This window comes from Populus trichocarpa, chromosome 6 (genome assembly GCF_000002775.5).
Source record: "Populus trichocarpa isolate Nisqually-1 chromosome 6, P.trichocarpa_v4.1, whole genome shotgun sequence".
NCBI classification, from domain to species: domain Eukaryota; kingdom Viridiplantae; phylum Streptophyta; class Magnoliopsida; order Malpighiales; family Salicaceae; genus Populus; species Populus trichocarpa.
The window spans coordinates 5,112,613-5,133,126 of NC_037290.2; the positions used below are offsets into that span (position 1 = coordinate 5,112,613).

The window sequence follows — 20,514 nt, forward strand, 5'->3', positions numbered from 1 at the left end:
AGAAAAACTGAAAAAAAAAACAATAAAAAAACCTGAGTTAACCACCTAAGCCGTCGACCATAGATATAGAATTGAGATAACACCATATAAAGAAAAATACAAAAAAAAAAAAAAGCATGATAACAAATTCTCAATAAATGCTGAAGAATAAAATTGATAAAAAAAATTAATTTATAAAAAAATTTAAAAAAGATCAAAGTCAACTTATGTTAACTTTCAAAATCCGTGATTTTGGTCATGAGCCCAAGACTAATCTCATGGAAAGAAAAAAAAAATTAACGAAGCAAAATTCTCAATCAAATAAATGTCAAGTGATGAAATTGAAAAATAATAATAATAAAAAGGATCCAAAATCAAATAAATAGCAGTAAAAAGAATGATGATCAAATTTCACATAAAAATAAATTGAAATCAAATATTGAGGAACGAAATTGAAAACAAAATTCAATTAAGAAAAGAAAAAAAACAACAATCGAAAGAATAAGGACCAAACTTAATATAAAAGTTAAATGAAACCAAATGACGAGGGACAAAATTAAAGAAAAAAATCAATAAAAAAAGATAAAAAATAAAATAAATAGTAATAAAAAGAATGAATACCAAATTGAATGAAAAAAATGATAGAATACCTTTATACATTGGCACGTTAGTGCGGAACTCGAGAAGAAAAGAGAGAAGAAATGAGAAGAAAAAATATCCAGTAGATTCCAATTGTTGTGTCGTTGTGTACACATGCCTAACAACCAAGAAGAGCATGTTAGGACACTTCAACTGAACCATGGAAGGTGGCATTTTACTATCTTATGATGCCCCACGCATTGTTTGAAGAAGGCGGAGGCTCTCCACACGCCGACACATATGTTGCACGAGCTAGCCACTTTTGATTTTTAGATTATATTTTATATTTATTAAAATATCAAATTGCTCCTCAATCAATTTGATTATAACTGAAAACTATGATGGAAATACGAACAATCTCCTAGATGCTAGTTTAAATTTTTTTTTAAGAGTAATTTAGTCATTGTATTGTGCTTTAAAATTTTAAAAAGATTGATTTGTCCGTGATTAATCTGATAATAACTAATAAACCTTGTAAAAAGATTGTATTACCTTTAATAGTCAGTTGAATGTTTTTTTAAAAAAAATACAAAATAATCATTTCATTATTTTAATTCATAATATGTCGAGTATCTGTTTATAGTGAAATTCCAACCTCTTTTAGGTTTTTATTAATGTTGCTGATGTCTAAGACGAAGAACAATTTGTTGAACTAAACATGTGACCACCCAATTTCACGTTTCATTGCAGGCTGAGCATGAGAGTGTGAGAATAATGCATTTGGACTCTATAATATATAGTCATTGTCTGCTTCCCTTCACTATTGTGCCTAACAAATCACTCGAATCCTCTGGTTTCTACTAGTTTCGTGCCTGTGCCTCGCTGCGGGGTTAATTACTACATCTAGATGGAAAAAAGATGACCTCCTATATACAGTGCAAGCTCACTAACAACTACCGCGCGCCAATATATCTTCAATTTGTTTTTTTTTTTTTTTTGGATGATATTGAGATATTTCATAAACTTCATGATCAAATTGAACTTTACAAACCTGATGGAAATGATTGTAGGAGGAAATGGAAGATATAGGATATAATTAAAGTAAATCAAAAGTTTTAGATGAAAGTAAGAAAACACATAAATTTTGAGGGAATAAATTGAAATTTATCCATGAGTTATTATTAAGTAGCCGTGTACGAGTTGGAAATTCAACAAGAAACTCAAAAATGTACCAGGCGTAGACCTAGCACATTCTTTTCATTGCTGTCTATTGTTTAGTAACTTCATGAATCAGTATCCTTCTCATCTCCATATATATGGTAGGAGAGATATTAAATGAAGCAACTCTCTCTCTCTCTCTCTGGCTCTCTCTCTCTCTGAAAGAGAGCCGGACAAAAATGGTCAAACAAATCTCATTGTTTTGGCTCATCTTTGTCTTCTCCTCCATAACATTCTCACATGCTAGATCTCTCTCTCTCACCTTGCAGCCCCATGCTCCGAAATCCTTCAATCCCAAAAATATTCAGGTATGGAGCAATCGAAATTAGCAGTTCTTTTGACATGATTTTTTATCCACGTTATTCAGAAAGCTTGTATAATTGCTTATTTTTCCTTCTTTTTTTCAGGCTGCAAAGAGCTGTCCATACACACTTGTTATAAAGACCAGCTGCACCTCTACAACTTACACCAGAGACAAAATCAGTCTAGCTTTTGGTGATTCCTATGGCAACGAGGTTAGTATGCAACCTAGTTTAGTTCTACATAAGATCTAATATATCCTGGGTCTGGATTCATGTTTGCTTAGTTGCTAATGAGCTGTAAGAAAATGTAAAGAAACCAGCAGCGCAAGAACAGAACATCTCTAGCCTAATCAGATTTTCATTGCTACGTACAGATCTTGACACCAAAATCTAAAATGAACCCATGAAAGGAAAATAAATTCTAGTTAAAGGGTCTGATCCGATTTAAAAAACTGATTAATAGATTGATTGATTCTTTTAGGTCTATATGAAGAGGCTTGACGATCCATCTTCAGGAACATTTGAGAGGTGTTTAACAGATACATTCCAGATAAATGGACCATGTGTTTATGATATCTGCTATCTATACATGCTTAGAACAGGATATGATGGCTGGAAACCTGAGAGCGTGAAGATCTACGGTCCATACACCAAGACTGTTAAATTCAACTACAACAAATTCCTTCCGAATGGGGTTTGGTATGGGTTTAATGTCTGTGTTCGTGCATCTCTGTCAACGGCAATTATGTAGACGACAATATGATCATGATGATGATTGTTGTTGTGTTTTGTTAAACACATTATGATAATAACTAATAATGGGCTTGTCATGTAGTTGAGGATTGACCTAGTTACCAAGACCTTGTTGATCATGGTTATTCTTGAGGGTTTATTTTCATGTAATCCTCTAATAAAAGCACCGAGAACCTGATTTTTAGTAAATTGAAGAAATTCATTTAATTATAGTGCTTGGACTCTTTTCGAGCAGCCTTGTGACATGAAGATAATAAAATAATTTATCATTTTTTAAGATTATTATATATAATTAGCATTTTTTTAAATACTCTTTAAATCTCAGTATGCTTGCCAGAAAATGGTGTTTTTATTTACAGTTAAAAGTTAAAACTAGTTACATGACCACGTTACGATTTCAATTTAATTTCTAACAAAAGATTTAGTGTCATGAAATATTTTAATTGAGAAGTAAAAAGATTATATTTATACTTAATACATATAGTGAATTAAAAAATATATAAACTGATAAATCATAAAAAAAAAATATAAACACTAATTAAAAACAAAAATGAAAAGTTAAAATTTATAATAAGAAGTAAAAAATAAATACATATCTAAATATTTTATAATTATATAGACTACATAGAATCAAATCACGCTGGTTAATTAATGGTAAAATAGGTGTAATAAACTATGAAATAGAAGAAAGAACGAAGGCAACGAGACTAGATTCTTATCCTTAACTGGAAAACAGGGAAGGAAAGTCCTTCGAAGAGCAGAAATTTGCATTGAGGGAAGGCCATTGCCATTGATTTTCCGGGTGCAAAACTGCTAACACCAGAGATATTCTTTAAGTTAAATATAGTTTTTATTTATTCTACAATAATTAAAATAAATATTCAAAAGTGTTCAAATGATTTAAATTCTGAAAGAAAGATTTACCTCTTTATTCAAAATTCTCATTTCTTATTTAGGCATTTTTCCTGTTTTTACAAAACACTAATTTTTTTTGTATCAACAACATGGTTTTTTGAATAAAAACTTAGAGTAATTAAAATAATTATTCATAAAAATTCAAATAATTTAAATTCATGAGAAAAAAATATTTTTTTAGTCAAAATCATATTTTTATTATTATTATAAGCATATTGTTTGAATAAAAGATTATCATGATGTTTCAACAAAATAAATATAAAAAATCATGTCTTGATAGTTTTATATAACTAGATGGAAAAATAAAAAAATAATTAATTCATGAAAACTATGTAAAAATTCACCATAAAAATATATATTTTATTATAAATTAATATTCAAGTGCAATTTTTTTAATTACATATTAGATTCATATATAATTATTCCTGATATAATCCACTAATTTTTTAAATATCATTGTAATTATTTATCAAAGAGAATTTTATTTTAAAAATATATAAAAAACATTTATGAGTGGAGTGAATGAAGTTCATGTGTACTTGTTCTTCAAAGAATGACCCAGACAAACCTCGTTTTTTTTTGTTTTTTATGTTAAATGAGTGGATGATATGTCATTGATCAATATTGTGTAATAAAATAAATGACACATCATTTACTTAGAAAGATGACATGTCGTGTCTACTATAATGTATTCCGGTTATTTTTAATGATCGAGAAATTTAAATCCTAGTTATAACCAACATTTTAACTTGTTTTCATTTAAAGCACCTTAATATCTCCCTTTTAAATTTCAAAACACTTTCAAATTAGTCTAAATATAAAAAATCAAATGAAATAATCAAAGAACTTTTCGGACCTAATTATTTTAATGCCAATACATTAAAATCTAAAACTATAAGGATAAAAATAAAAAAAAACTTTTAGGACAAAATTGAACTTTTATGAATACTTCGAAGGCCAAATTAAACTGTTAAAGATTAAACGTAGAGAAATAGTACAATTCACATTTATTTGTGTCTTGGCATAAACAACAATAAAACATCAAGATCTTTATAATAACTAAAAAATATTAACTAGTTGTTTGTCAATATCTTAATTTTGTCAACTGACAAATATCAAATCTAATACAAATGAATATTAAGGGCATGCATTTGTGAAAATCATCAATGGATTGGCTACGTTGTGGAGGAAAAAAGAAGAAGTGTAACTCTGATATCGTATTTAAAAAGTAATAATTTTTTTGAATGTCTTAAATTTGATCTTAGTTGAGATATAAACTATTTTAGAATATCTTGATTCCTTAAAAAAAAAAAAAGAGTAAGAAAATAGCAAGAGCATTTGTTAAAACGGCTTGAATTAATTTTTAGAAATTCGGGTGTCTCTTTCTGAAAAAATGGCTGGAAAATGTTTTCCGTTAAAACAAGTTTCTTTTCTCTGTTGGCGCTTGTTTTAGTTATTTGGTGGTTGTAAGGAGCCCAAGTGTATATCATCAGATAACGCCTCACATGTAAGAAATAGTTTCCTTTCATTTCACTCCAATGCCCTTCCTATCCATGCCTAGGTAGTAGTTGGCACTTGGCACTTCGTTAACCAAGTGCATTAACGTCATTATAATATTTTCTAACACCAGTTTTACAGCAATTGTTTCTTACAATTTCAAAATCCCCTGTTTTCTCCTTGAAAAAATGATGGCTAGTGCTCCGCTGTCGACCTTGTGCCTTCTCCCTTCGCAAAGTAAGAACCTTTATCCTTAAATCCATTGAAAAACGCCTCTGGGTTTTTGAATTATAAGCTGGTTGTCTCGAATCTTTCATTTTTATTCTTGTTTAACAGATAGGGAAGTGAATGGATATGTGATGAACCTGAGGAGTTCATTCTATGGCAAAGTGATAGCTAATCAAATTCATATAAAGAAGGAAACTGGAAGTATACGGAGAGACCCTTTTGTTGCTGCTTCAGTGGTTTGTGATTATACTATCGAAATTTTCTATGTTTGATTCATTAGCTCCTTGGTAATTTAATGGGTGTGTTTCTTGGATATGGGTTACTTTCATTTAGATAAATTATTGTTTTTCAGATGTTTACCATGGTTTTATTTTTTTGACACAGCTTGGAAGGAGAAAGACTGTTGTTCCTGAGCCTGATTACAGAATCCCAGTTGTCTTACTTGGTACGTATATAAGCACTTGATTTTGTGCGCATAGAGTATGTTGCTTGTGAAAATTATTTCATCAGGGGAATGGCTTGGAGGATTTGAGAAGCATTGTGGTATTAACAATTAGGATTCCACATTGAACTGACCTAGGAATTTTGCAAGTGGGGTATTTTGATCCCGGTTTCTCTTTTTAGTTAATGGTGAATAAGATGGAAAGTAACCAGACCAAGCAGTATAGACAGTAGTGGCATTTCACATGATGAATTGTATGTGCATGGATGTTAATCTTGTGGTCTTTGGATGAAAGGTTTGCTTGGACCAATTAGAGTCTGCATACCGAAACTTGCATTCATGCCTATTAACTAGCCTTATCTTTATTTTTTCTTGATTGGGTCAACTTGGATTTGACTTTTGTTCTGTTGATGCTCCATGCCCAAGGGTGATTGGATTTTCAAAGGTTTTTGTAATGCCTGCATTTGTGTAATTAAAAAGATAAATATGAATTAGTAAAAGTTGTTCACTGTCTCTCCTAGTTTCTCATCGTCTGAAACTCTGAGGTTTCTTTGACAAGTAAAGTCTTATATATGATGTGATATTTCTGTTCAAACAGGTTTAGCTGGCGGGTTAGCATATACAAATAATCTATTGCCAGCTGCGCCTGCTGGTCTCCTTGGCTTGCTACTATTGTTCCAGACTACTAGAGTGAAATTTGTTTTTGACGACAAAGCTCTGGTTTGTTGACTTACTTGTACTAATAGTTATTTCTCCAAAAGTTAAGAAACAAAGAGATGAATCCGTGTTAATTTGGTATCTCTATTATAATCTCTTCACATCTCGTTCATTACACTTGGTCAACAGCAATGACATGTACTTTGAACAACCCTTTTTTTTAATGACCGAGTTAAGTGAGTTCTATAAGTTATAGGTTTTGATTGAGGCGATTTCAGATTAGTGATAATACATGCGTGCATGTGTTTGTTGGGGTAGCACTTTCGCTTTCCCATTGAAATTGTTTGTAAGTAGTTGTGCAAAAGGATTAATGACGCTTATATTTGAAATCTATTTCTACTGAATTCATTTGTTATGAAACTCAAATCAAGTGTAAGAAGTTTGCTGCTGTGAGTTTTTGAATGAATTGAGGAATAATTCTTGCTATCTTGGCATACTTAAATGGAAATGCACTTAGCTTCTTCTAAGAAATTTGATTCGTGTGGAACTCAATGAATATTTTTTTTTTCCAACTTGCAGTCAATGTCAACTCATATCTTTTATGCATTGTATGCTGTTGTTGTTGATTTTTCATTTAGCTGGCATCTCTAGACTTCGTTGTGCTTTACAAGGACGTGATATTTGTGGTCATATAGGAGGTAAAAGTAGGTGAGCAGCTTCAGGAATCAGGTGAAAATGTCTTTGTGGGCGGAAAAAACCGTTGGAAGTAAGTCTCTCTGTGCTTCCTACAAATTTGAAGGATCAATGAAGCCTACTCACCCCTCAGTTTACTACAGATATTCGACATTTGTGAACTGGGAACTGTGGTGGCCAAATTTCCCGATTCTGGTGTACTTTAAAGAGACACAGACGAAACCTGAAGGACAAGTGCACTTCTTCCCAGTAATTTTTGTAAGTATATCATAGAAAATAAACATCAGAGCTCCAATGCATCTAGTTGCTTCTCCATAAGGGGAGTTAATTGGATCAGGTCCATACAATGTTCATAGCAGCTTATTACGTTTCGGTGTCCAAAATTTTTGATCAATGCTGTTTCTTTTATAAATAGAATGGTAAGCAACTCTACGACGTTATGGTGGAGAGAGCTGGTCCTTCAAAAACTAGTGGACCAAAATAATCATAAGGCTCGAGCTTCAAGGTTAAACCATCCAGCAATTAGTTTGACATTTGGTGCTGTAGTATCAACAAGGTATGCCAGAGTTTTCCAGTGCTTCTGCTGTTACTTCAAGTAGCTGCAACTGTATCTGGCTATTAGGTTAATGAACTCCATGTATAATTATAGAAATCAGAGCAAGAAATTATAGAATGATGGAAATATGTATATATGTGGATGAGTTGCTTAAATTATTACTCTACGATGTGAAGTCCCTCTCTCCCTCATGTCCATGTCGATTTCTGTTGCAGGAAACAGATGCTGCTCCTACTGATTGATTCTTGGCTGTGTAGAAACATGTCTGTATTTTGCAAGTCAGTAGAATTTTGCTAGATGTACATGGGTTTCATCAATAGTGGATGAAAAAATATTATATTAAAGTTTGCTATGAAATTTGTACAAGCAGGTTAATGATGTTGAGTTGCTAATGTAGACTGATAAATACTAAATATTATGAGTAATTGAATATCGATTAAATTCTATAATATTGCATGCGTATCAAGAAATAATCTTGGAAGCTATCTCTTCTCAAAGGATTGACAAGTTATTTAGTCTCTTCGACAAATAGGTCCTTGTAATGGAGAAAAAAGGTTTTTGATCAAGATATCGGCATGTAATATCGAAAGTATTGGAAAACTTACTAATGTGTAAAAATAAATGGTACATCCATATATATGATGTAAAAAAAATTACCTGAATTATTACATATAAGATAATTAAGTATAAGTATATTTAAAAATACGGGATATTACATTGAACCAAATTAAAAGGACTCGATTATCTCTCAATAAAGTAAACCTAAACTCTAGATTTTTTTTTAGGAAAATCAAAGCATAAAAAAGAGAAGAAAACACTAAAAACAAGGTGGAAAAAAATGTGTAAAGATCTAAAAATTCAAGTTAGAAACTCTTCTTTCATCTTCTTTTTAAAGTTAATTTTAAAAGCTAAAAAATTAAAGAATTAATTCTCATATTTATCAATTTTTAATTAACCAATATAAATCAAGAATTAAATATAGAAAAACTAAAGATTTTTTTAATAGAAAAACCAAGAGTTTTTTTAGCTTAATTTTTTATTTATTTATAATTTATTTAAATTATGTTAATTAAATAAATTTTCAACATTTTATAGTTGGGAAATTGTTGTAATGTTGGGTGTTAGAGTAGGGTATATTTGAAAGAGTGAGGAAATTATGGTTGGCGCATGTCTGATAATGGTGGGCTTTTTATTTTCCCTCGGTCAAATCCCCCAAGTTTATCCTTCTTTAGCTTACGTGACTTATTTGTTAATCTTTTTGGCATAATTTGTTGAAGTAATTATATGGAATAATTTGTTGTAGACTATTTATACTTTGGTGAATAGTATAATTAATTCCATATACTATTTCTATGGAATTAATTATACTATTTATTTCCAAAAAAAAGAAGAAGAAGAAGCACAGAATGCCTTATTTCTGTCATGAGATAGAAGGCAAAATCTTGCGGGTAGGACTCCACTTGTATACTAGCAGCATATATAAGTCTCTGATTTGCATTGCTGACGAAATTTTGAATTTTTTTTTTGAGATTTAATTTTTTTTATGTTTTTAAATTGTAATTTTTTTAAAATGAAAAATATATATTAAAATTTTTTTTTTTAAAAAACAATTATTATCCGACTTGTAAACACATCATAATCCTGTCCAGGTCAGAGGCAGCTGGCAATGAAAATCTGACCCCACCCATCACAAGTCTTTCAAAATAACAAGTTTCGAAAACCAGAATACGACCGAATGAGTATGTTCACCATCGCCCTTGACTCATTCAAGGAATTATGCGATGAGTGAGTTAGCGTCCGCATGAAACTTGCGTGGAAGATGGTAGCAGGCCAAGGTTAATTTCTTTATTCCTTTCCTTTTCACCATGGAAAATGACATCAAATTAATATGATAATACAGAATCTTTCTCGTTTGAATTCTAGGTTAATTGCTCTTTATTAATTATCTCTAGAAATCATCGAGCACAGATCAACTTGAACTCATTTTATATTCAGTTTAAAACGAAGACAAGGGTTGGACATCACCAAGTCAAGGGCTTTTTGAGGACGGAATCTTTGAGAGAAAATCATAACCTTTCTTCTTGTATGGAGCCGCATCCCTCAACCAAAATAAATATCACAGTAGCCAGGCCGGTGTAGTATCTTCCTTGATTAAAAATTCAAGCTATCGAATCGCCCTGTCAACTTCAGTTATGGCTATTTTATTCATTTTTATAAGTTTTGAAAAGAAAAAAAATTATTTCAGGGCAGGTCTCATCCGAGTTTAACCAGTTATGAATTCATGTAGGTTTCAATATCCTTTTTTTTTTTTATCGAAAGAAAATTCGATCCGCTTTAATAACTACCATAAATACTACCACTTATGATAGGAGAAACAACAGTCATCTGATTTTTGTCTAGAACTACGTACTGGCAGCAAACATTCCGGGCCAGGTAACCTTTAGAAATTGGCCTTTTGTTGGCTTCTCTTGATTCTTCTTTTCTCTGTGTTAAACTCTATCACTGATTTTAGATTCTTAGACTCGCCACAGCAGGAGCATTGAGATGGAAGTGAACAACAGGTATATCACAATAACGAAACACATACAGGGTTCGGCAAAGGAGTCTGATTTCGAGCTCAAGGTTGCACCTCTTGGATTATCGGTGGAGCCTGGTTCCAATGACATTATTGTGAAGAATCTGTGTGTGTCAATTGATCCTTACCAGCTTAATCGCATGAAGAGTTACAGCTCCTCACAGAAAACAGTACAAGCTGCAGATGGTATCTCTCCCGGTCAGGTACGTACATCAATTTACAATGGTTTCAGAATGAATATCCTTGTTGGAGATTATTCAGATGGAGCAGTGAGTTATTTCTTTCTCCTTGCCAGCCTATTGATGCTCTTGGAGTAGCCAAGGTTTTGGTTTCTGACAATCCTGAATTTGTGAAAGATGACTTGGTTGTGGGGTTTGTTCACTGGGGAGAATATAGTGTAGTAAAAGGAGGAGGCATGTTAAGGAAGGTGGACCCAAAAACTGAACTACCGTTATCATATCATGCTGGAATTCTAGGTAATCAATCACCTGTCTTCATTTTTTGGAAAAATCAGAAATCACCAGCATAGTAATGATCATCAAGAACATTTGTTTGATTTGTTCACTGATCTTTTCATGCTACAGGATTAAGTGGACTAACAGCCTATGCTGGGCTGTTTGAAATATGCAAGCCCAAGAAGGGAGACAAAGTGTTTGTATCTGCTGCTTGTGGATCAGTTGGAAATTTGGTGGGCCAGTATGCAAAACTTTCTGGTTGCTATGTAGTTGGATGTGCTGGTAGCAGAGACAAGGTTAGGAATCTGGTTTAGTTTTGTATTTCAATCTGAAGATTTTTCGTGCTGGGATTAAAATCTTATGTTAGCATCATCTATTTAGGTAGCATTGCTAAAGGAGAAGCTTGGTTTTGATGATGCTTTCAACTACAAGGAAGAAACTGATTTGAATTCCGCTCTCACAAGGTTAGAAACATCAAAATCAATATTTCAGGTTATGATGTCAACGAAAAAGGAAAAAGCTTCAGCTCATGAAAATCACTCAATGCGAAAACTATAACAAGTAAAAATTGGAAGTTGAACGTTGAGCATGTTCTACGTTGCTGCAGAGCATTCCATGTCTAATATGGACACTTCGACACTCCAAATACATGAAAACATACAAGAAAATTTGAAAAATAGTCAAGTTTGACTATTTTTGCTTTTTCCTGATAAATTATTTGAGCTTGCTTGTTGATTCCACATTAATTCCACAGGTACTTTCCTGATGGGATTGATATATATTTTGACAATGTTGGAGCTGACATGCTAGAAGCTGCTGTTGCTAATTTGAATCCCTTTGGTAGAGTAGCTGCATGTGGAACAATTGCTGAGTATTCAGAAACTGCAAAACGAGCAGCACCAAATATGATAGATGTTATATACAAGAGGATTAAAATCCAAGGATTTTTAGCCATGGATCACAAGAGCCTGCATTCAGATTTTCTTTCGACAACGACTGAATACATTCAAAATGGCAAGATTAAGGTGCAAGAGGACATTTCTATTGGTGTAGAAAGCATCCCCTTAGCTTTCATAGGACTATTCAGAGGTGATAATGTTGGAAAGAAGATTGTTAAAATTGCAGATGAGTGATTAGGAAGAGAAAACTCATTTTGTTTTTATGATCAATAAACTACAAAGAATATTGCGACATTGTTGATCAAATTAATTGTTGTCTTTTTTTCTCTCCTGTGAGATGAACGATATTTTGAGTATTAATTTTTTGGGATAATTACAAAAAATCTCCTAAGGTTTCATCACGTTTTTACTGCAAACGATGATCATTGCTGGAACTGGGTTTTCCAATCGCAATTTCTGGCATTACTTCCTTCCCTCGTCTTTATCACTTTTCCCAAATTTTCTTGAGAGGGGTGGGGTTAATTTTGACTTGAGTGAATTTGGTGTTTTCCACATGGTGTTGGAGAAAGGAAACTATGGTTACAAAAAGGCCTCATGCAAGGGGGAAAATGCAAGAGAAAGTTACAAAAATGACACTGCACAGTATCTCTCTTTTAGTTTTTTGTGATGATATAGTCATGAGTGGTTCAAGTGGTCACCGTCTCTGATGTTATGTTGAAAAGTAGAGCAGAAAAAAGTCATCACTCGACTTAATCAACTCTGTTGCAGTGACCAAGGATTTTTGGAAAGCACAGCAGGAACACTAAAATGGAAGTGAGCAGCAGGTATATAACAATAAAGACTCACGTACAGGGCTCAGCTTATGAGTCTGACTTCGAGCTCAAAGTGGCATCACTTGGACTGTCGGCGGAGCCTGGTTCTGATGAGATTATTCTAAGAAACCTATTTGTATCAATAGATCCTGCCCAGATTAACCGCATGAAGAGTTACAGCTCCTCACAGAAATCAAGTAAAAACTGAATCTGGCATCATTCCTGGTGAGGTATATCATCAGTTTATTATCACAGTGCAACTTGATGCTGCAAAGCAGCCCTCCCTGCTGCCTCCTTTCTATCACCAAGCAAGCCTAACTTGCTTGTCATCTTGTCTTTATTATCATCACTTAATGGATGCCCTTTTTTTGCTGTTATCTAGAAAAAGAAATTTATTTAGTTAGAAAATAAATTGTAGAATTAAGGTGTTGTTTTGTAATTGGTTGTTGTTACAACATATTTTCGAAAAATAGCTATTAGAAATGTTAAATAGCTTTTATGAAATATATAGCTGTAATAAAATTAATTATGAGAGTTTAAAAAAACTGCAGTGTCAGTTTAAAGATAAAAATAAACTATTATAGAAGATAAAAAGTTTAAAAAATATAAGCAAAATTATATCTTTTTAATATAAAATAAAAATATTTTGAAATAACCTCTCAAACTTTATTTTTACAATAGGCAGAGGGTTCGCATACTATAATTTAATGCTAAGGAAGCTAGACCCAACAGCATATTGGGCTTTTTGAAATATGTAAGCCCAGGAAGGGAGAAAGGTTGTTTGGATCTGCTGCTTGTGGATCAGTTGGAAATTTGGTGGGTCAGTATGCAAAAACATCGGGCTGCTATGTGGTAGGAAGTGCTGGAAGCAATGATAAGGTCAGTGTCTGGGTACTTTTGTCACGTACTGTAAGTTTATTTTTGTAGTTTTAAAGTGTTTTTAAAATAAATTTATTTGTTTTTTTAAAAAAACTATTATTTTTTAAGTTTTGAGTTGTTTTGACATGTCAAAAATAAATTATAAAAAATAAAAATATTATTTTAATAAATTTTCAAATAAAAAAATAATTATTATAATACGAAACGTTCTCTTAATGTTATACGATGGGGAAAAAAAAAAAAAAAGGTCTCACCTTAGCTTCGCATGCAGGTAGCATTGCTAAAGGAGAAGCTTGGTTTTGATGATGCATTCAACTACAAAGAAGAAACTGATTTGAAATCCACACTCCAAAGGTAAGTAAGGGTTGGACTGTAAACATTAAGCTTATATATGATGTAGGGGTGTTTAGAAGTATGATAATAGTTGTTTTTTAAAATGTTTTTATTTAAAAATATATTAAAATAATATTTTTTTTTATTTTTTTAAAAATTATTTTTAATATCAGCACATCAAAACGATTTGAAAACACTCAAAAATTAATTTGAAGTAAAAAAAATTAAAATTTTTCAATATTTTAAAACTAAAAAACAAACATGCTCATGAACTAAAAAAAAGAGAGAAGATTTAAGTTATTGTCAAATAACAATCTCAACTCAATAGTTTAAGCTGTTAGGTGAGGTTTCAGGATATGATTTATATAATTTTCTAACACACCTCTTCAAGACCGCTTAGTAATCAAGGTTTTGATATCATGTTAAAGAACCATCTCAACCCAATAACTTAAGTTAAGATCTCAAGATATAATTTATATAATTTTTTATCAACTTTCAAAATAATAAAATGAAAAAGGGTAACCAATAACAATTAAATGAAAGATGACGGCATTACTCACAAAATTCAATTTGATCAAATTGTAATTGATGGTCAAAGATTTATATTAAGTTGATTGAATAGTATGATTTAGTTGACCAAAAATAGTAAATCATAAAATAAAGCAAACACATAGTTTTAAATGATTCCAATATTAACGTCGACAAGGAAAATGGATAAATCATGAATAAAAATTCACTAATCAACATTATATTATAGACAGCAAAAAAAAACCTTAGAAATGAGCTTTTGTGTCAAAGAATCATCTCAATTCAATAGCTTAAGCTGTTAGATGAGGTACTAGGATATGATTTATATTATTCTCTAACACACCCCCTTAAGTGAAAGCCATTTGGACTTGAAACTTGCACAGACCCACATTACCTTGTGCTTAATTTTTTATCAAATAAATGGAGATGGTGAGATTCGAACTCGTGACCGCTTGATCATCAAGACTCTGATACCATGTTAAAGAACCATATCAACCCAATAACTTAAGCTGTTAGTTGAGATCCCAAGATATGATTTATATTATTCTCTAACACACTCCCTCAAGTGAAAGCCTTTTCGGCTTGAAACTTGCACAAGTCCACATTACATTGTGATTGATTTTTATCAAATAAATAGGGGGTGATAAAATTCGAACTCGTGACTACTTGGTTATCAAAACTCTGATACCATGTCAAAGAACCAGGATTTATTTTATATTATTTTCTAACATACTCCTTCAAGTGAGTTTTTGGACTTGAAACTTGTATAGACCCACATTACTTTGAAAGTGTATTTTGACCTCTAGTTAGCTATGTTATCAGCATTATATTATAGAGCTTTAAATCAGCTTTTCAAGTTAAGCTATATCTATATATATATATATAAAAAGGATTTATTTTTTTCCCATGTGACTGCTTTTTTATTCCCACACATCACAGGTACTTCCCTGACGGAATCGATATATATTTTGACAACGTTGGGGCAGAAATGCTAGAAGCAGCAGTTGCTAAAGCTCGGTAGAGTAGCAGCATGCGGGGTAATTGCTGAGTATACAGATGGTGGAAAACGAGCAGCACCGAATATGATAGACATAATCTACAAGAGGATTAAAATCCAAACTGATCACTCGAACCTTCATTCAGATTTTATAACTACAACAATTGATTATATCCGTAGTGGGAAGATTAAGGTGTTAGAGGACATATCTGTTGGTCTGGAGACCATCCCTTCAGCTTTCACTGGACTATTTCACGGTCATAATGTTGGGAAGAAGATTGTAAGAATTGCAGATGAGTGATTGGGAAGGGATAGAAGCCTCTTTCTTTCTTTCTTTCTTTTTGAACAATGATTTGCTATGATTATTTCCTTAATATTGTTGTTATTAAATGGGCATCATTACCGTTAGCAATATTAGGGTTTTGAGAATATTAACATGATTTATTACGTTGGTGAAGTTCAAATCATTGGTTTGAATTATAAAGATTATTTCTCTATAAGGAATGTAAAACCATTAATATAAAAAAATCAATATATGTGGTTTAGGTTTTACAAACATGATGATGGATTATGTTATCGAAGAATTATTTCCTACCGTTCAAAAATGGTAGAAATTCTCGTTGCCCAACACATGGCAATCTTTTGAATTATCCAAATGCTACTATAAGTACAATCATTAATCTTTACTTAAGAAATAAATCTTCTTATAGACTAATTATTGTATTATAGAATCAAAGATTTTAATTGACTAAATTTAAAAAAATTAATTAATTGTATCTACGCATAACATGTTAGAAAATAATATAAATTATATCTTGGAATCTCACCTAATAGATTAAGTTTTTGGGTTGAAATAGTTTTTTGATATGGTATCAGAATCTTGATAACTAAGCGGTCACGAGTTCGAATCTTATTATCTTCATTTATTTGATATGTAAGTATATGTAAATTTCAAGTTCAAAAAGTTTTTATTTAAAAAAATATATTAAAGAATAATATAAATCATATCTTGAATCCTACCTAATAATTTAAGATTCTGAGTTGAGATGGTTTTTTTGATATAATATATATCTTTAAAAGGTTTCTGTGGGCTAACGAAGAAGGAATTCCTACTGTCCAAGAGAATAAAAAATCAACGTTCTGTGTCATCCTAATTAGCTCGATGAGAGCCGAATCTAAGTAAACTATATATTTTAATATATCTAAAATATTGTTTCTTTATTTTAATTTCTCATGGTTCCATGAATAGAGAAGTCCCTTTTCATTAAAGGCAGTCAAAATAATCCTTACAAGCCAACCCCATCTCGTTTGACAATCCTATTCAAGGTAGATGGATGAATGTAACGGCAGCTCATTTATTATTAGACAACGTAAGCTTGTTAGCCTGTGATTCTTTTTCTTGGCTATTTGATCCACACCTTAAAATTGTTTCTATTTTAGTCCCTTGTGCTTCTTTTTTATCTCGATTAGCACCACTCTATTAAGGTTCAATTTCCATCCATTAACAGATTTAGCAGAGCCTCGTGCATAAACCAATAAAACAGTGGCTCCTTTCCTTTAAATGACTGATCACAACATAACTTGGCCATCGCCGATCGATAGACGGAACCCTGAAAAAGGAGTGACATTCCAAAGAAATAGATAGAACATAGGAACCAATTATCAGAAGTTTAAAGTATTAGGGACCAAGTTGTTGACTAAAGGCTGCAACCATTTTTCTTTCTTTGGTTCGTTTTTCAAAAACAGTATGCATTTACAATGGTGTGCTCTTACAGTTTTTGCGCCAAACGTTGCCAAAGAAAGTACTCTAGCCATCATTTATTGAGAAGCAGCCAAAAGGGAAAAAAAGAGAGTTAAAATTGGAAGTTAACAAGGCAAGGCAAAGGGAGATGTTCCATGTCTCTTCATGGGCTATATATATAAAATGCATAGAGGATGAGACGCCTGGCACGGTCATCAAGAAACGTGTTATGGATTTCGGTGCACTTTTTGCCGCGTGTGCTTTTAACCTCCCCCTCCTCCTCCTCCTGATCCTCCTGGATTGAGTATTATACGAGTGGAACGCTGTTTAACCCCTGCTGCTTTCGGAGCTCTGTTAGTGAGAGGTACGTATAGCACAAGAGACTAATATGAATTGGTGGCATAAGATGAGGAAAGCTTGGTTTGCTATCTCTTCAAGAGTCAAGTTTCATAAAGCTGGTTTGTTTTGGCTTCTTATCATGGTTTATTTCCTTTTACTGCACCAGAGTCTTGTCCATTGTAGATGGAAATGTAACTTGCTTGAACCCATGATTGTAGTCTAATAGGAGAATTGATGTTGATGTCATTGTTTTATGATTAAGCAGGTTCAGGAGGTGGCAGGGGTGGTGCGACTAGTCGGAGTGCTAGTGGTTTGTTGAAGTTGCAAGATGACGTACAAATGTGTGGGTATAAAGATGTGGAAGTGATGTGGAATATGTTTATTGAATCCAATCGACAGCAAATGGCAGCAGCAGAAGTGACTTCAACTTCAAAACCCACCAGCAAGCAAAACCAAGGGCCTTCTTCTTTGAGGTCTTTCTTTTGGTGTAACAACTCTACAACTACCACTACAGCTTCGTTTACTTCATTAAATCAAGTTCTAATTACCACAGCAGAAAAGGATACAGAAATAATTGAGGGGTAGGGTACATATGTTTAGTTTAGTTTTTGCTCATCGAGAAAAGGGAAATGGGGTATATGCTTTCTGTAACATTTGTGCTCACAGGAATACAGTTCACCAGAATTATAAAAATTACAGTATTTTACAACCTCTCAAGTTTTCTTCTTTGGTTACATATTCTTAAGTTTATAGGTAAATTCTTGGACCTTGGCTATCTATATATGTAGTACCATCAACATTTTCTTCAACTAAGAACAGGAATATTTTGCACGTCCATGATGAGAAAGCACTTGCCATTCAGAATCAGACTGGGGGTTGAGTTCTGAACCTAAAACCTTGCAGGGATGACAAGTGTAAAAAGAAAGTTGCTAACTTTTAGAAAATGGAGAACTTGGGGATTGAACTCAGTTGAGCACGCACATTTCCAGTAAGATTAATTATTAGTGATTTTGAGGTTGGCATGTCGTGCTGATATCTGTGAAGAGTCGTAGCTCTTGGATCTGGTGAGTGAAACTTTTGTCCTTAGAAATTTTGAACACTACGGTCAATGGAATGCTGACCCCTCAACTTTCTCTATCTGGATAATCCAGACTGTAAAACTTTGGTTTAAGCCCTTGTGGTATGTTTTCAACTGAATTCCTAAGACTTCTGCTACTTACTATGCACAGTATCCTGGTGAAAATCCGGTTCAACCTTTTATCAAGTAAATTCACTAGTTGGTAAGATATTATCCATCAAAAAGCAATTAAAAGAAACATGTTTTGATAGTTTCAACATGATCATCAGTATTTAAAGGAAAAGGGATGGTACTTGCATTGCTAGTTATCATTTGTAGGCAAATCGCCTGAAATTGAATTAAAGCATCAGGAAAGAGCATAAAACAAAAGACAAGTCTTAAGAACTGAGTTCAAGGAACCTTTGTGCCATGGGATGCTTGGCTTCTGATAATTCATCAGGAGGCAAACCACATCAGCAATCCTCTGAGTTTGTTTGACGCTTTGAGAGACCATAATAACTGGCAGCCTTTGATGTTTCTTTAATTTCAGAAGAACATCCTCTATGTTTTGTGTTGATAGTGAATCCAATGCACTGGTTGGCTCATCCAGCAGCAAAACCTTTTAAAACACAGAAGAACAGCATTTATTGGCCACTTAAATGCAGACATGGAATAGCAGAGGATTCGATGCATGAAAACTTGATGCAAAGGAATTCATTCAAATCGCCAAGATTTTCTGTACATTTCAATAGGCATTACCTCTGGTTCATTCGCTAGAGTCCTAGCAAGTGCAACTCTTTGAGCTTGCCCGACAGATAACTCATTAAATTCAAAGTTAGTAGATTAGTATCTTTTAAATTTGAATTTGTTTGAATTTCTTTTCTATTTAAGTGTTAGTTAAGTAGAATTTTGAGATTATAGAAAAACTTAATGGGATTTTTTAAGTGTTCAGAAACTATTTTTATATATTTTTTAATTAAGTCTTTGTAGTTAATTCCTTTTAATTCAATAAAACCTGAATTATTAGATTTGTTACATAATCTTTTTGTAAAAGGAAGAATCAAGGTCCGCAAGCGAGAGCAACTTGTAAGCCTCATCGTCGGTAAGCTTCTTCCCCTTCAATTGTGGTCCATATCTTATGTTATCTACAACTGTGCCTGACAGATCCGATAGCGTTTCTTATAGGTACCAGACATATATCCGTCTAGTATCGCCATCTGCCGTTATCTGCTGTTGCTGCTACAACTGGGATTTCAAGTGGGAAGATGCTGCACCCAATCCCAAAGGAAGAGTCAATATTGTAATCTCCAAGAAGCATGGCAGTAGGCATGCAGTGGTGGTTAAATGCATCACAGTGAAATACTTACTGGTATGCTTAAGAATTAATTATAAAACTGCAGCAATTAGGCATTCTACCATCATAATATTACATAGAAGTAGACAAGAGCACAGAAAAGCAGATTATAGCTACTTCAAATTTCAGAAAACAACAATCAGTGTCTTGCCTGCCAAATGCCAATCAACATTGATGGCATGCTACTTGAACTGTAGAAGACTCTCTAAGGATTCCGAAATCGAAACGGCCTAAAACTTCCTAAGCTGTAAATTGTAATCTACAAAGAGCTCTTTGCCTTTGTAGGGCTAGATTTCAAAAAAAAAAAAAGAGTAAGCAATAACATGCCACCCTCTGTGATGATCTATGTTTGGCTATTAACACAATCACCCCCACCAATCATTAGAAGAAAAAAAATGAATAACTTAAAACAATTATTATTAAACATTAACAAGCATATTATACAGTTTTTGATTGATAAGCCAATGGGTCAAAACATAATTGAAACTCTATGTCACAGGTCTTGCAAAGAGGAGATGAGTAACAGGGGAAGAAGGAATCAAGACATTTGGATTATATGACTGTTTAAGGAATCGTAGGGCTATCTCAAAAAAACACTGATTTACTCATGTAAAACACACCGTTTACCAAGTTGTTGTTTTTATGAAGTTAGGAGAACTGTCACATGTTGGCTTAAGCATAGGGTACTCTTAGCTACTCTTAGTTAGCATATTTGGTGTTATATGT

At 32.8% G+C, this 20,514-nt stretch overlaps 4 protein-coding genes and 1 pseudogene across 8 annotated transcripts; all 5 read left to right on the forward strand.

Annotated features, from left to right (window-relative positions):
* Window positions 1-1,827: 1,827 nt before the first annotated feature.
* On the forward strand, window positions 1,828-3,020 carry LOC7474699 (embryo-specific protein ATS3A). The gene is made up of 3 exons (XM_002308048.4): window positions 1,828-2,084; window positions 2,184-2,291; window positions 2,560-3,020. The coding sequence occupies exons 1-3, from the start codon at window positions 1,875-1,877 to the stop codon at window positions 2,827-2,829; spliced, it is 588 nt and encodes a 195-aa protein (XP_002308084.3). The 5' UTR covers window positions 1,828-1,874; the 3' UTR covers window positions 2,830-3,020.
* Window positions 3,021-5,268: 2,248 nt separating this feature from the next.
* Window positions 5,269-8,268, forward strand: LOC7474700 (uncharacterized). Of its 2 annotated transcripts, XR_002982399.2 has the most exons (8): window positions 5,270-5,480; window positions 5,580-5,707; window positions 5,856-5,916; window positions 6,512-6,633; window positions 7,266-7,336; window positions 7,407-7,521; window positions 7,679-7,819; window positions 8,035-8,268. XR_002982399.2 is itself a non-coding variant. In XM_006381071.3 (7 exons), the coding sequence occupies exons 1-7, from the start codon at window positions 5,432-5,434 to the stop codon at window positions 7,745-7,747; spliced, it is 615 nt and encodes a 204-aa protein (XP_006381133.1). In that variant the 5' UTR covers window positions 5,269-5,431; the 3' UTR covers window positions 7,748-8,268. The 2 variants fall into 2 exon arrangements, 1 of the variants encoding a protein (XP_006381133.1); XM_006381071.3 differs by having other exon boundaries at window positions 5,269-5,480; window positions 7,679-8,268.
* Window positions 8,269-9,516: 1,248 nt separating this feature from the next.
* Window positions 9,517-12,054, forward strand: LOC7474701 (2-alkenal reductase (NADP(+)-dependent)). 4 transcript variants are annotated; one of them, XM_024603521.2, is made up of 8 exons: window positions 9,517-9,654; window positions 9,815-10,102; window positions 10,189-10,252; window positions 10,332-10,597; window positions 10,690-10,870; window positions 10,979-11,145; window positions 11,231-11,313; window positions 11,604-12,054. In XM_024603521.2, the coding sequence occupies exons 4-8, from the start codon at window positions 10,364-10,366 to the stop codon at window positions 11,980-11,982; spliced, it is 1,044 nt and encodes a 347-aa protein (XP_024459289.1). In that variant the 5' UTR covers window positions 9,517-9,654; window positions 9,815-10,102; window positions 10,189-10,252; window positions 10,332-10,363; the 3' UTR covers window positions 11,983-12,054. The 4 variants fall into 4 exon arrangements, with proteins under 4 accessions (XP_024459289.1, XP_024459292.1, XP_024459293.1 ...); XM_024603524.2 differs by having other exon boundaries at window positions 10,340-10,597; XM_024603525.2 differs by having other exon boundaries at window positions 10,351-10,597.
* Window positions 12,055-12,166: 112 nt separating this feature from the next.
* LOC7474702 (2-alkenal reductase (NADP(+)-dependent)-like) lies at window positions 12,167-15,598 on the forward strand (annotated as a pseudogene).
* Window positions 15,599-17,164: 1,566 nt separating this feature from the next.
* Window positions 17,165-18,086, forward strand: LOC7474703 (uncharacterized). The gene is made up of 2 exons (XM_002308052.4): window positions 17,165-17,496; window positions 17,643-18,086. Exons 1-2 carry the CDS (start codon window positions 17,427-17,429, stop codon window positions 17,960-17,962), a joined length of 390 nt encoding a protein of 129 aa, XP_002308088.3. The 5' UTR covers window positions 17,165-17,426; the 3' UTR covers window positions 17,963-18,086.
* The last annotated feature ends 2,428 nt before the right edge of the window (window positions 18,087-20,514 follow it).

Coding starts and splice junctions, on each gene's coding strand:
- LOC7474700 (XM_006381071.3), top strand. CDS start 5,432: ATGATGGCTAGTGCTCCGCTGTCGACCTTGTGCCTTCTCCCTTCGCAA. Junction 5,917..6,511: donor AATCCCAGTTGTCTTACTTG/GTACGTATATAA, acceptor CTGTTCAAACAG/GTTTAGCTGGCGGGTTAGCA. Junction 7,522..7,678: donor ACTTCTTCCCAGTAATTTTT/GTAAGTATATCA, acceptor TTTTATAAATAG/AATGGTAAGCAACTCTACGA.
- LOC7474699 (XM_002308048.4), top strand. CDS start 1,875: ATGGTAGGAGAGATATTAAATGAAGCAACTCTCTCTCTCTCTCTCTGG. Junction 2,085..2,183: donor TCAATCCCAAAAATATTCAG/GTATGGAGCAAT, acceptor TCTTTTTTTCAG/GCTGCAAAGAGCTGTCCATA. Junction 2,292..2,559: donor GTGATTCCTATGGCAACGAG/GTTAGTATGCAA, acceptor TGATTCTTTTAG/GTCTATATGAAGAGGCTTGA.
- LOC7474703 (XM_002308052.4), top strand. CDS start 17,427: ATGAATTGGTGGCATAAGATGAGGAAAGCTTGGTTTGCTATCTCTTCA. Junction 17,497..17,642: donor AGTCAAGTTTCATAAAGCTG/GTTTGTTTTGGC, acceptor ATGATTAAGCAG/GTTCAGGAGGTGGCAGGGGT.
- LOC7474701 (XM_024603521.2), top strand. CDS start 10,364: ATGGAAGTGAACAACAGGTATATCACAATAACGAAACACATACAGGGT. Junction 10,598..10,689: donor ATGGTATCTCTCCCGGTCAG/GTACGTACATCA, acceptor TCTCCTTGCCAG/CCTATTGATGCTCTTGGAGT. Junction 11,146..11,230: donor GTGCTGGTAGCAGAGACAAG/GTTAGGAATCTG, acceptor TCATCTATTTAG/GTAGCATTGCTAAAGGAGAA.